General features: G+C 31.1%; 1 protein-coding gene across 5 annotated transcripts in view; it reads left to right on the plus strand.

The window, feature by feature from the left end:
- Nucleotides 1-16,142, plus strand: part of LOC140452056 (centrosomin-like) — a 198,749-nt gene that overhangs the window by 145,478 nt on the left and 37,129 nt on the right. For 4 of the 5 annotated variants that reach the window (XM_072546102.1, XM_072546094.1, XM_072546117.1 and 1 more), the window contains 4 exons: nt 5,413-5,722; nt 6,409-6,584; nt 6,651-6,857; nt 11,929-12,153. In XM_072546102.1, coding sequence (XP_072402203.1) covers nt 5,413-5,722; nt 6,409-6,584; nt 6,651-6,857; nt 11,929-12,153 — 918 coding nt within the window. Of the gene's footprint in view, nt 1-5,412; nt 5,723-6,408; nt 6,585-6,645; nt 6,858-11,928; nt 12,154-16,142 lie in introns of all 5 variants that reach the window. The other variant, XM_072546125.1, reaches the window with a different exon arrangement.

Consider the following 16,142-nt stretch of genomic DNA (forward strand, 5'->3'; position numbering starts at 1 on the left):
ATGGGTATAGATATAGCTACTGCTTCATAGAAAAGAAACTTCTATCCTTCCTCGTTAAAATGACGTTTGGTAGAAGGAACGCAGTTAAAACGGGAAATAAAAAAAAAGCTGCAAAAATGGTAAAAGTAAGAAAACTTTGAATAACCATATCTTGCTTAAAATTGGTCCTAGAACAATATGTCCTATGTACAATTGTCCTATGTACATGTACAATAAAACATTTTTAAGTTAATTGATTTTTCTTTCTATGAAATATTCCATTGCACTTACCTAAAACTGCGTAGGAAAAGTATTGAACAAGTATTGAAAAGTATTGGAAAAGTATTGAAGAATGTTTGAAAAAAAAATACAGAAAATGGTCCAAAAATGGTGTGAGTGGCGAACTTTGAAAAATCGTATCTCGGATAACTTAAATCCTAAAGACTTCTACCAAATGTCATCGACATTGTGACAAGAAGGGATGGAAGTTTCTTTTCTGTGAGGCAATAGCTATATCTATACCCATTTAGAAAACAGTTATGAAGTAACAAAGATAAATAGCATTCTTTCATGTTTTTATTGCTTCGGTTTTTTAATATATTTTTGCCAAAAAAATTATTTTTTAATATAAAAGGTAACATTTCGATAGGAAATTTCATTTTTAACACCTTTTCTGTAGATGTACACTCGTATGTACGAAAAGTGCACAGAATTCACCTAAATGTACCCTACTGCATATAGTCCAGGTGATATCTGTTTAAAATAACGATTTTTAGGTGTGAAGCATTTATAAGCGCAGTTTTTTTGTATAAATCGCTTTAAAATATTACTACAAATGATAATTTCACTATATGGAGTTGTAAAATGTGGGCTTAACTTTTTATTAAACAAAGTAGGAAAAAAATTAACAAAATTCGATATTTTTCCTCGTTTTTTCGCATATATCTCAAGAACTATTGATTTTAGAATAAATTTTGTATCGAACATAAAAGATTTGTAATTAAATTTTACATAAGATAATGCTAGTTCCAAATCTTACGAATTATTATTATTATTTAAAAAAATACTACAAAACACAAAAAAAGAGTTAAACAAAAACAACGTTTTTTTTTACCAATTTATTTCCCATACTAAAATCAAACTTAGGACCTTCATATTCTGAAAAATAAATCTCTATGTTTAATCATCACACAAAATTTCATTAAATTCGATTTAATAGTTTTTGCAAAATAAATTTGCAATCTAAAGTTTTTTTTTTGAGTAGTTTTCAAAAGTATGTAGATCAAAAACTAAAACTTCTACTAGATACTTGAAATGTTTTTACATAGAAGAGCATTCAAGATTTCAAACCCATTTTGAAAAATTAAAATCCGTCGATTAGAAGAGCCTAGGAATTTTTTTAAAAAATTGTTTAAATTTTAGGCTTATAAACAATTTGAATAACTTCATCAATTGTTGCTCCATTTTAATTTTCGAAACAGATATTAAAAGCCCGCCAAAAGACGTTTCAAAAGTAAAGAAAAAATAAGATGATCGGTTTATTAGTTCTGGAGTTATGATCGGTCAAAGTTGACTGCGATTTGAAACAATAGTATAAGGTTATAAGATCTGTTTTTTAAATAAAAATATGTAGTATACAAAGCACTAATTGGATACAAATTTACAGTAGCTATAAACAAGTTGTTTTTGTTTAACTCCTTTTTTGGGGTTTTGTAGTATTTTTTCAAAAATAATAATTCTTAAGATTTGAAACTTATGTAAATTACGTATGTAAAGATTATCTTATGTAAAATTTAATTACAAAACTTTTATGTTAGATACAAAAGTATTCTAAAATCAATAGTTCTTGAAATATATGCGAAAAAAGAGGAAATATATCGAATTTTTTGAATTTTGTTTATTAAAAAGTTAAGCCCACATTTTACAACTCACGCATAGTGAAATTATCATTTGTAATGATATTTTGGAGCGATTTTGTGCAAAAAACTGCGTTTAATGCTTCACATCCAACAACAGATATAACGTCTGGGCTAATAGGGACTAATGGAACCCTTTCTCAAAAACGCACTGTTAAATGTCTTGGTGTTTTCATATTTGAGAGTCTACTGACCACTAAACGTTGTAGTTCCTTTCTAAAGTACATAATCAATGCCTAATTCATTCATACACTACATCTATTTTAAATATATTAATATATTTCGTGAACTTTTAGAAAACATTAATTTTTTATTTATGCTCTATAAAATGACAATTATTATCATTGAATCTCGTATTTATTTTAAATATAGATGTTAAAGCTACATGACAAAATCACTTTGTACGTTTATTAATGTATTCCACTTTTTTGTTCATTTTTACTATTAGGAATTTTTTTGTGAATAATTTAAATATTCTTCAGTTAGTTTTCATATTGATTTGGTGAACGTATAATATTTATAGTATAATTGTGTTTTTTGTTGTTTATTTATATTCTTCAAACTTTCGACTATTTTTAGTTACCAAAAATTATAAAGTGTTTGAAAAACATACATGGGAAGTGGTTATTTAGTTATGATTTTTTTAATTACACGATTTTTCAACTTTTTATCTTACAACACAAGTGTACACTTAGTAAATTCGTACAAAAATTATTTTCTTATTAAACGCATTTCTGCATTAAATATATTCCTCTTTACTGAGATTTTTTTGCGATGTGTGGTTTACTATTAGCTGCATGTACCTGATATTTTGTTTTCATATATATATATATATATATATATATATATATATATATTTATGGCTAGTGCTTTGATTGCAAGTTAGGATTTTTCCATTTCAGTTCCCTTTGTCAGTTTCCAAGTTTTCTATAAGTCGGTCGTGAGGATTCCAACCCAGCGCTATCCTGGCAATTCCAACAAAGGGTTTACGGAGTGTATGGCTCAGCCATCTAGATTTTCTTCGCCTTATTTGCTTTTTAGCATTTTCTTATTTAGTTTGATTCCAAAAATTTTCATTCGAGATTCATTTAGTCCAAAATATACGAAGAATTTTTCATGCCGTTCTATGGATGAAAACTTGTAATTGCTATGGGTGCTGATATCGTCCACGTTTCACAGCCATATAGTAACACAGCTTTTACATTTATGTTGAAGATTTTTAATTCATTTTGGCTGGATTCCCATATGTTATTATGCATATTGTAGGCATTATGAACCTTATTAATAATTTCCTTAATTATTTCCTGTAGATTATTACGCCCTGTACCACCGTTAAAGTTAATTATGCTGAACAGATATATAATTTCCACCACTCTAAATTTCCTGGTTGTTGGTCACAATAGGTTGGTTATTTCTAGTTCCTTATTATAGCATTTTTTTGGTTTTATTGATGTTTAATTCTAGACCAACCTTCTTTGATTCTTCTTGTAGGAGTTGCATGTCCTGTTGTGTATGTGCTACGTCTAGTCTGTTTGTCAATCCTCAGTAAATTCCTCTATTAAGAGTTTACCTTTAACACAGCCCTGTTTTACTCCGTTTAGCACAGCTATTGGATCACACATTATGTCATTGTATAGGACTTGACTTTCTGTATCACTGTAGAGTTCTTTAATGATATTCATTATCTGGTATTATTATGGTAAATATTTTTCTGGAATTCCCATTTCCTGTAGTTTTTTCATGTGTGATCATGTCGAACGCCTTAAGTCCACAACAAAGCCACTCTTTCTCTGCTTATTTCTTTAAGCCCAATATGTTTTTACTTGTTGTCACAGGGACATTACTAATAATTTCGCAATATTTTTGTCTGTCTTTCGTCTATTTTGGCTCGCAAGTCTCGTACGAATTCTATTTGCGCCCCGTTGTTTATTAGTTTCTCAACGTTGTATTTCTTTCGTATAGTTTTCTTCGGTATTTTCGTATTCCTATGTTGGATCTAATTTTGGCCATCATCAGTTGGATCATGGATAATCGCAGATGGGGCCAGTCATCACAGACATTTAATAGATATGTTCTCCATTGCTTACCTATTGCGACTTTGTCAATTTGATTTGTAAGTTAGGTTATCTGGCGATTTCCACACTTTGTATATTGTTTAATAGGGGAACAAGTTCCTCCAATAATTAGATCATGGTTACCACACAGTTCAATGAAGATACATAACGTATCCTATGTTGGTGTTGTCAGTGCCAACCTTGGCATTGAAGTCTTCCATCACTACTTTTATATCGGATCTTTTAATTTGTTGTAATGTGGCTTCAAGACATTCATAGACAGCCCCTTTTTCTTCTTCAGTTGCTTGTTCTGCTGGTGTATAGCACTGAACCAGGGTTACCTTTGTTAATTTAGTCATAATCCTTGCAGAAATTGGTTTCTATTCAATGGGAGAGTTTTCAGTTGCTTTACTAAACATAATTCCTACTCCATATTGACGTCTTCCTCGTTTGATTCCACCGTGTCTCACTGAGACCTGATATATCAAATTTATATTCCTTAATTGGTTTACAAGTTTGGTCAAGACAATTCTTGACCGTTTACGTAAGCCAAAGGGCGTTATCAAAGGATACGTCCGGTTAGTCTCTCTGGAACTTCGAAACTCTGGTAATTTAAGGCGGATATGTGATGGGCCTCTCACACCCGATTCTGATACCGGGACCGCCAGTTCTAGCCCTCAGACTGGCCTCAGGAATTCCTTCATGTTTATGATACTAATGTTATACCGTATTACGTCAGAGCCTCGTTGGTTATCTAGCAGGGTGAACCGGGTGACTACATGGTCACCACTCGGGCAGGTGACGTTTGGGGCATGGTTTTATTGATGTTGGTTCTTATTTTCCAATAACTTCATTGAATTAATGCAAATAAATCTTTAAGACTCGATATAATAGTATTCTTAATTTTGCATTGATGTTGCAGTTAGCCTTCTTTAGCTTTTGGGATAAATATTGTTTTATAATTCTTGTACGATATATTTGTTTGACTTTTGTCCTATTTTTCTTTTACAAAGCTACCGTTTGACGAACTTTTATGAACCATTTATCAACGAAACTACTAAAATCGATAAAATATGGAGAGGCGACTAAGTTTATATCTGGACATTTAAATGAAAAACAATATCACAAAGTATATTCCTAGATAATTGTTTTACTTATGTACATCTCATTTCTCTGCTAGTTACTTAATTCTCTATTATCTGTACTACTTTTTGGATTGAAATGCTTTTTCATAGTCGAATGGTCGACAAATGTGATATATAAGAATGTTATTTTTTTTTACCTATTATCATTGTCATGGCACCAACCACAATATATATATATATATATATATATATATATATATATATATATATATATATATATATATATATATATATATATATATATTCATTTTTTAATAGGCACACTATTTTTTTATTAATATTTTCATTAAAAATAATTTTAATGATATATATTTTTAGCTCCAACTGGAAAAAGAAAACAACGCATCATTGCAATTTGTGATCTGTCAAGCGGAAACTTTAGAAGGTCGTTGTCAAAACATGCAAAAGGAACTCCAGACTAAAGAGGAAATCATAAAAACTCTGCAAATTGAAAATGAATCTCTAAATACTAGAATTTCAACAACCGCTATTCAAATGAAGGATATACAAAATAAATTGGAGACAAGTTATAAAGAGAACCAAGCATTATCTAAAAAGATTACAACTGAGGCCAAGAAATTCGATGACCTGGTATCCCAGTACTCGGAACTTAAAAATAAATATTCTGGTAAGTAGATTTCATCTGGCAAGTTTTCCCGTAGACCTCTTCTATATAGTTTTTTTATTTTGTGTGTATTCGGCAGTTTATTAGAATATAAACTAAAAAGAAATCTCTTCGTTGTTAAAGTGATTAGAAAGGTTAGTTCAATGGTTGTGGTCATCTACGTTTTTGTATATTTCCGGGTTTTCGTCCAAACTAGCTTTCTTTTTGACAGAAAAAGTTTGTGAAGTTTAGACAGAATCGTAAAAAAAATAGTTACGCACTCAGTGACAAGATATTAATTGCCATATGATCACATTTAAAATAATTGTACCTACAATATTGTTGTTATTTTAAATTATTAAAGACTAAAACGTGATAATATCAATATTATCACGTTTCAATTGCCATATGCCTTTTCAATTGACTCATTGGCCCAAATGTTTATCAATTCATGATTTATGGTCCAGGAAATAGTTAAGAGCAGATAAAAAGGCGTACACTGTATATCCTAATATATGTAAATGATATTTCTCTAACGGTTCTAAGCACCTCCGCCAGTTATTTCCGCCAGTCTTTTCATCCGTAATCTTTCATTCTTAAGTTCAACTGTGTAGTTTAGCCTTACTTAAGTTTATGATAAACTCATTTTACTGCCTATATCACTTAAAATCTAGCTCTAATTAACTGTTTGATACACATTTATTAAACAGGTACCAAAGCGGAACTAGAAAGAGAACATAAACAATCTGAAAGAGTGAAATCGGCAAACGATAAGAAAATGTTTGAATTAGAGGAAGAAAATGATAAATTCAAGTCGAAAATTCGAGAATTGCAATCAAAGTTGGACGCGGCGTTAACAGAAATAAAGAAAAACCAAAATATAGCGGTGTCTAAAAGTCCAACCTTGACTTCAAACATGTTAAATACTGACTATATTTCTGTTTTAGTTCAGGACCCAACAACACCTTCAGGAGCTACGGAAAAGAACACAAAACATCTACAAATAACTCCTTCCGAAATGCCAAAGTCTTCCTCTTCATTGACGTCCTTGGGATCGCCGTCTGTAGGTACACCGGAAAAGTACAACATTGATTTTGAAGATTTGCTTAGGAACTCTAAAAGCGACAAAATTATCAGTATATTTACTTCTCTAAAATACGTAAGTATCAATCGAAAATATTATTTGGATTATTGTCCAAATATGTATGTATTTTTAAGGTTTCCTATTTTCTGTCTATTCTTCTTAAGATTTATTTATATATACGTTTGAAATATTGAATGGAAATACTATCATTTGATTCAAAAATGTAAATTGTTTGGCTTTCCAGATAATAACAGTTAAGAATAGTGTCCTAATAAGGGATACTTTTTTATTAACACTAATATTAAATTCAGTCTCTCACTAAATTTACTACATTTTTATAGCAAAATAAAGGATAGTCTTTACAGACCATATATTAAAAAAAGGAAATCATTGCTAACTTTTAAAAAGTAAAAGTTATATGCGTCTTTGTCTATATTGGCGCAGTCAGTATGAGCCCATTTGAAACGTTTTGAACACTGAATCCATTTTTCACCCGCCCTATCTTCGGCGAAGAAAGAGTCCAGAACAAAACATTCATTCTGCTTACTCTTCCCCAGTGTTACAATCCATCTCAAAATCATCATCTAAGACAGTTCTAAGACATCTAAGACTAAGTTCTTCATCTTTAGATGAGCTACTAGAATCGTGACACTCTTCTTGTTAACCCTGATTGTTAATTTCTTCTGAACAATAACTTTTCTTTTCTTATTTGTTTTTCTAGAAGGCACATTGTTCATTTCCAATGCCGAAATTATCTTTCAGACACTTCTCTTTCTTTTCTGTTCTGAAAAACGACTCGAACGATTTCGAAAGTCTGTTACAAGATGAAGCTTTTAAGTATTTGGTTGTGTCAATATCTCTTGGAGGAGGCATATGCCTTGGAGGAGAAAGGCATATGCCTTTGTTACTCAGTATCACGTGGATTTGATGCTGGAATTCAATCTCCTTTCGTTTGATGGTAACTGGTAAAGTCGTGTTCTCGAAAAATATTCTTTCGGAAGCTATTTATAGCGATTTCAGTTGTACCACATCTTACATATGCTTTTCCAGACAGCTCACCGACTTGATAGCTCGTCATCACTTTTCTAGGATGGTTTTTGAGCCAACAAACAATAAATAAAATTTTAAATCAAAATTTACATAAGAAAGTCCTGAAATTAGTATTTTCACCACCAGAGAAAAAAACTCAGTACCTTCTGCGCGATTACATATACAGGCAAGATAACAAAAATAGCCAAACACATAAAAAAGAAAGAATCAGCTTTTAGAACAAACAACAACTTAGGAAAATATATTAAAAACAACAAGGGCCAAAAGAAAAAGCACTTACACAGTGGTGTATACAAACTTAAATGTGGCGACGGCTCTAAAACTTACATCGGTCAAACTGGTAGAACTTATAACAAACGTATAAGAACATAAAAAGGCTTTCAATAATAGAAAAACAGATTCTACGTACGCACGTCACCTTCTAGACCATAATCATTCTTTTAATGACGGATTTCAAATTCTTCACATCCAAAATAAAGGCCTTAAGCTATCTTTATTAGCATCTATCGAAATTAAATAGATTAAAAAATGCAGTGTCAACTTGAGTCAAACAGTGCTCCCCTCAAACCTATTGATTTAAAGACTATAAAGTGTAAACATATACCAAAAATAGATCACTTGAGAAAGGCACTCTGTCAAAACAGCTGTAGTGATAAGTTATTATAATAAATTTTGTGGAAGTTTCGAAAACAAAAGTTTTCAGTGTTTTATTGTTATATAAAATGAATTTCCGTCAATTAACGGTCGAATCCATCACGATAATTAACACCCTTATGGCACCAGTAACTCTTGTGCCAAAATTTTTCAAAATAGAATCCTCTATCGATTCGTATAATACCATAAGAGCGAAAGTTTTTTTACAAAAGAAAATTTTTTCCAAAAGAAACTTCAATTTTCACGAAAATTTCCCCAGAAAACCACACATTTTTCACATATTTTATTTTCCTTGATTTCATCTTTTAGTACTCTCAAAGACATCGGAAATCCGACGGTCTATTACTTTTGGTAAGAATTATTGTTTCATATGTTTGGATTTTCGTTGCCTTGGATACATTTTTAGCCTTAAATAGGATGTTTAATCATCCCACGGCTTTGCTACTATTTATTAGCCTTTACTAGACGAGAATGCATGGTATCGCATTTAAATACATTGTGTTTTCAAACATTAAATAAGGCTACTATCGTCGGTGACAAGAGCGTTTTCAGGGTCTGAAAAATAACTAAATAAATAAACTAAAAATAAATAACTAATGAATAATTTGGAAAAGTTGGAAAAAACATTTTTTGCCTGCAGTAGGGTGTGATGTGAAGTAAATGAATAAAATATATGGATAACTTAAAATTATTTCCAGATGAAATTATTGGCCTTATCGTGGAATGTATGAATCTACAGCTTGATCTCATGAGGCCTAAATATCAACGTGGGACAGATTGTTCCCCGGCTAACTTTAAAGAAGTGTACGCTTTATTGAATGAATATGAATATATTACCATAATCGAAATTCTAGAGGGGTTTATAACGTTGCCCTTTCAGGAAATATATTTCCAAAGAACCCGAGAAGTGTGGTACCAAAATATATGCGGCAATAGAAGCAATCACAATTTGAGATATGCGCTGCAAAACAACCTAATGGCCAGTTTCAGTTACCTTATTGTACGGCAAGTATCGTAAAATGTTTTGTCAGGCATTGTAGTGTAAACGTTTGAGGAATGTAACCGTTGACAATTACTTCACAATGGTACCGCTAGCGAATGATCTTTTTGATGTTATCTATATTCCACGATAACTACGAAATCGATCGATCGAAACTGGTGATAACATAAGCTTGTTATTACATTTTATAACCTTAAAAAGGACCGGTGGACTTTATACATAAGATGAAAACTGAATAAACCATTATAATAGTAAGCATCAAGAAAACAGTTTACTAAAGCGCTGCTAGAATTCAAAATTTTGAATCCCCTTAAAGCAAAAAATTCAAAATGTCCTTGGTCGTGAAAATCCAGCAGAACGAGTCAACGAGAAATGAATTGGTACTCAGCGAAAACCTAGATGCTCATTTTGCTCTAATTAGAAAAAGTAAATCTAAATACAATTAAAATCAGAAAACTGCAATATCTGGGACATGATGGTTGCCAACCTTCTTAGAGGAGATGGCACATGAAGAAGAAGAAATCTACAAATTATCAGTGTGATGTATGTTCCAAGCCATAAACTACAGTTTTATGCCAGAACTGCGATAGGCAAGAAAACAATTAAATCGATTACACTATTTTGGTTGTCTTTTTGTATACGAGTTATAACAGCAAACATCACACTGTATTTACGCATGTTACATAAAACGAGAGTTGTGAATGCATTCATTGATGATAAAAAATATGCTGAAATGTCAAGACAATTATCCAAGTACAGTGTATCTACACTAATTCCATCCCATCATAAAAGGGGACATTGTTAAAACCCTCCCAAATCAGAAAGGACACGAAAAACAACATCATAGAGTGACAAACGTATTAAAAGAATATTGTTACGTTTTTCTGTGGATTCAGTGATTAAGATTAAGAAGCTAACGTGGTTTAACTAACTTTATCACTCCAAAAACTCAATAAATTACAAATGTCAATTCTGATTACATTAATTATCTTCTACAATTCACACGGATATCGCTTATAAAAACACTTCGCTAATAATGATAATCTAACGCCGACCCGGTGTGCTTATATAAACAGATTATGTGTTCTAGATATAGCCAGCGGAGGGACGGAGGCTGAATTTTGTGCGATGACACGAAATTTCAGAAAGTTACAGCGACTAGAACATCGATAGAAACGGTGCGTAGAACATTCGAGCGAAAAGAGTATGCTTGGCTTCGAAAAAGCACAGGACCGCAAATAGGAGCATGTAAGACAACAATATCGTAAAATGATTCTTTAAAAATCCGCATCTACAATTCTGAAATCTCAGATATTATGGTTGAACAAGTAAAAGAAAAGTTATACAACATATACTCCTAAAAAGCTACTACTTTTGGGTAGCAATTTGCACTTAGTCAAATTAAAAAAGTACTATTTAGTGATTGAAAGTATACGACGACCAATAGCAGCTTCAATCCTAAATACATAAAACTGACAGTTAAAAATAGTAAAGGCAGTGTTCTTGTGGAATTTCTTTTTATAGGGGTAATTCCTATTCACTTCCTGAATCATAAATGATCCATGGTTCGACTTCATTATAGGGATAGGTGGAATGCAAAATGTTATGCTCCTTTATGTAGAGTAGGAAGTGTCAGTGCGTTTGATTATTTCGTGCCGTGATGATGACACGGCAAATTGTTCAAGAGTGGTTTCAAGAAAATAACGGTAGAATTTTGGAGTGGCCAGCACAAGCACTATATCTTAACCCAATTTAAAATTTATAGGAAGAAGTAGAATGTTGTATTTGTACACAAATATTTCCAACTAAACGATCGTCGACAGATAAAATCGGTCGAGTCTGGTGAATTCTTCCCGAAAACTTAATTTAAAAATTATTTTCCTCAATGTCACGATGTTACCAGCAAGTAATACATAATAATGGATATTCAATAAACCATTAATTTGATATTTTTAGTTATTATTTTTAATAAATTTGTTAAATGTTTGTAGATATACCTAATATAAAAAACTGCTTAGCAGAGTAATCATTTTGTTTAGTGTGTTTGTGTTTATCGAGTAAATACTTTGTTATTAAGTAAAGTCGGGCTCATCGTCTTTATTGAGTCGCTTATTATATCCGAACGAATGCGGCACCTCGGACGAATATCGATTCGACGGCGATGGGAATGTGTATTTATTTTTATTGTAATAGAAAAATATTCTGCGACTTATATGTATTTGCTTTTACTTTTATGTTCAAAACGTTACCTTCAAAAAGTAGCAACCCTCATATGCTTAAATAAATAATTACTTCTAAAGTAAATAAGATTTGTAGTATAATCTTATTAGACAATAAATGTCTTACAGAAGGTACTAATAACTGATTTCGACCGCAATTTTCTTATAATACGTATACATACAATTTCGTACATATTTAATATATAAAAATATTTCATTACAGGATTATGACGCACAAAAGCAGAAATTGTTAAAGCTAAAAGCGGAGCAGTTCAAAGCCTGCGAGATAATCAAAAATATGATAGATTCTAGAAATAAGGCCAACGAAGAAATATCCCAATACCAAGTACAAATTAAGAATTTAGAAAAAGAATTAGAATCCGTCGTGTCTAAGCCAACTAGTGACGGGGATGTTCCGCCGAAACGAGTCACCAGGACAAATAATGAGGTAGATAAAAAGAAAAGACGAGAGAGGTTTGGCTTGTTTCATTTTTGATTTGTGTTCACATAATGCTAACTATTAGTGTCAGTGACAATTTGTCTTCCAGGCTTAATTTAAAGTTAACACCGTTTTGATACTATTCTAATCATAATCTATTATTCTAGCTCATCCACAATATCATTTATATTAGTTTAATTTTCCATCTTTTCCTCTTGTTGTAGAACTTTTTATATGACAATCCCATGATAAAACATGTTGAAAGAGATATACACATCGATATCTACTTATTATTGGGCGATCTTCTGGAAGAAAGTGTTCTATCTTATGTGTCTTATTTTACTGTACCACTGCCTTCTTATTCGTGTTTCGCCCGACAACGTATTGCATATTGTGCTTTTGCTTTAATTTTCTTATTTGGCCTGTATGATCATTGCGTCGGTCGTATATATCTCGAATCCGTCTAAGTCAGAGTAATAATTGAAATAATAATGTCTTTTAGATATTAATTTTCTAAGCTAAGGAATGTCATCTAGGTATTTATTTTTTCTGCATATATCATTTAGATTACTACAGTCTTCTAATTTTTTAATTAAAATCCATATTTTTGTTTTCGAATGGCCCTTATAAACTACTAGTTTACAAAAATATAACGGATTTAGTACTTACAGCAGATATGAAAATGTTATCTTTAGGTAATTTTTTATCGTCCCTGGTGACAAAGTTATGATTGCATTCTCAGCAATTCTCACTTTTTTTATTATATGTTATTATATGTTACAATAACCCTAATGCTGTCATTTCCTCTAATATGGCTACCTCTTTTTTTATTGCATTTCAAAAATATGCTATCATGGCATTGCTGTCATTACTGTAAATTCATTTTATCTACCCAACGTATTGCATCTGAAATTTTTTCATGTTCTAATGGACTGCTGTTTTATTCATCACAATATTGTTCTATTCACTAAAAAATTCATCTACTTTAGCATTTCTATTATTATACTTTTCGGTTGAAAAGTGTTCAAGGTATCAGTAAATTACGTGTGTTTTTATTTATTCTACAGCTCCTTCCTTACGTGCCGTCTCCTTTCAGAAGGTTGGCAGTTCTGTAGAACTGCAGTTAAGCCACGTTCTTAGATTCTACAGTTTAGGTTATGTTAAAATAGGATCTCCCAAAACCTGTTTCTCTATAAAGTCATCACTATTAGACCGTCTTTACGTGGAGTTATCAACATACAGAAACATTTGGGTTTGTGGAAACTGATGAAGTTGAAACTCTTATTTGCATATTATTGATATGCTTGGAAGAGGGTGTTGACCGTCAAAGGACCAATATTTAAGAGATGTCAGATATTTAAAAATCAAATAAAGGCATCAACATCTCTAACTTTTAAAAACTGATTCAATGCCCCCAAGGATATTGAAAAGGAGAAGGTTGTCATTCCACAATTCTTGAACTGCAGTGCAATAATAACGATAATTATTTAAGTTTATTGCAGCTGCTCCAAGTGGACTTTTTATGTTTCTTATATTTGGAAATATATAAGGAGTTATTGTTTCTAATAAGATCAGGGAGAATATCATCACCTTTTGAATCCTAATAATAATTTTATTCATTTTAATATTGCAATATACGTCGCCCAAACAAAAAAGAATTCCTGACTACTGATTCAATTATAACGGTCCGCACAATGTTGCAACTATTATTATTTACCTATATGTTTTCAATCAGCACTGCCTAAACCATGAATTGTATTTGTTTTGTCCAAATTACGCATCACCACGCAAATTATGCGCCACTTAAGAAATTATATGTTTAGCAAATATTCCTTATGTTGTCACTAAGTTATCCAAAATCACTTTAAATTACTATTCTTTTTTTATTTATATATTTTCAACAGCATATAACTTAGCAAATGTTTTCATTTAATTTTCTCAGAAATAGTAGGTTATAATGTTCCAAAAATTAATTAAAAAATATATTCAATAATAAAGCTACACAAGTAGAAAAAATGAATTATAATATATAGTAGTTTATAAAATTGATACTATTAGTTACATTAACCAAGGTAATCTATTAATATTAAAAATATATAGAGAAGGTGAAATACTGGAAAATATATTAGTTGAATGCATATACACAGCTCTCCCAATCTAGCTTAGATTGGGTTATCCATATATCAATATTTAGTAAATGCACAAAAATAAATTAGATCCCTCCAGTTTCTCACTTTCATTATTTTAATGTCCCTAATAACCTAGTCCTTTCGCCTCTATTTAGGCCTTTTTCTGTGTTTCTGTTCTGGATTCCATCCAATAAGTATTAACCAGAGAGTCAGGTTCTTTTCATTCTGTGTTCCATCACGTCAGTCTCTGTGTTTTGATGACTCTTGTCATGCCGCTTGTCTCATCTTTCATTCTTCTTCTCAGTTCTACATTTTTCGTTCTTAATGGACCCATAATTCTCTGCAAAAAATTCTTCTCCCAAATATTCTCAATCTTTCTCATCTTTAAATGTGAAACACATAGTCTCGACTGCATATGTGACTAGCTAATACTGAAATATACTTCGTATATTTTCAGTTGTATATTTCTACTTGAGTTTCTATCTTTCATTAGTCTGTGGGGCATCCGATACGTTTTGTTACCTGTTAATATTCGCTGTGCTATTTCTCATTTCTCTCACTTCTTCGTTATTACTCTCGATTCTGGATTTTCTCACATACGTAATTTTCGGATTTAATTCTGTTTGTTGTGTATGCTTTTCTGGAATATACTAGGTATTTTATATATTTTTCTGGAATATATTAGGTATGTTTTTCTTTCATTAATTTCTATTCTGCTTTTCCTTGTTGCAATTCTAACTGTTATTAAGACTTTTTCCAGACTTTTATCTCTTCCCATAAATACTATATCGGCATTAGCCAATGTTGAAAATTAAGTTACTTTGGTATCGCTTACCCTGACTGTTGCTTCTACCACTATGTTGAAGAGAGTGAGTTATAAGGTTACAATGGCTGTTTACACTTCGATTGTGTTTGTGTACCTTCTTCTGCTATGATCGTTGCCAAGGTCTTTCCATTGCCATTTCTGTAAATCTGATTACTTTTTTACTTTAACTCCAATTGTAACTGCACAACTTTTCTGTAGACATCTTAATACTTTTATTATGCACGCCCAAACAGTATATGTCTAAAAATGTAGTAGTGCACTGTAATTTTTTACGTACTCATGCTCAAAATTAAAGTAACATTAATATATATGTAGTGGTTACCCATGATTGAACGAAAACAATTCGTAATTTTTTTAGGAATAAATGAAAGTGCCTGTTTCAGTTTATATATTTTTTATAATTTGTAAAATCTAATTTAGTTATTCATTTTTTCTTTACTTATTGTCAATTAATGTATTTTCCAGTATTAATTAACAAAACGATCTGCTTAGGTAAAATTGCTTATTAATGTTATGTAGATTTTGTTGTGCTTAATTTATTTTAATTTAGATGTAAAGTTTGTATATAATTTTGTAGTTTTGCTTCCTGTGATTTAAATGAAAAATATAAAACACTGGACTGTAACACAATAGTATTTATTAATCACGTCGGTTTGCAAGTTTAACACAAATATATTTTTAATGCACATATCTAATGTAAAACGTATTTCTGATAAAATTTTTTTCCTATAGGTCAAAAAATACTTTTTAGCTGGTAGTTGATATAGCTGGTCTATAAGTTAATAAACTTTGTGATAATATACAGGATTGGGAGAAAGTCTGGCAGCAATATATTTTTTCTTAAACTAATCAATAAAGTTAGTGCATGATGAACAAAATTAGGAGAACAAAAGAATTAATGCAAATAATTTTCATTAACCATACCATATTCGATAATGAACTTATTTTATAGTTGAAGGTTCTGTGGATAGGAATAAATAAAGGCAGAAAGAAAGCATTGAATGCATTCTTTTTAAATAGAAATTACGCTTAATACTCAACAA

This window comes from Diabrotica undecimpunctata, chromosome 1 (genome assembly GCF_040954645.1).
Source record: "Diabrotica undecimpunctata isolate CICGRU chromosome 1, icDiaUnde3, whole genome shotgun sequence".
NCBI lineage: Eukaryota > Metazoa > Arthropoda > Insecta > Coleoptera > Chrysomelidae > Diabrotica > Diabrotica undecimpunctata.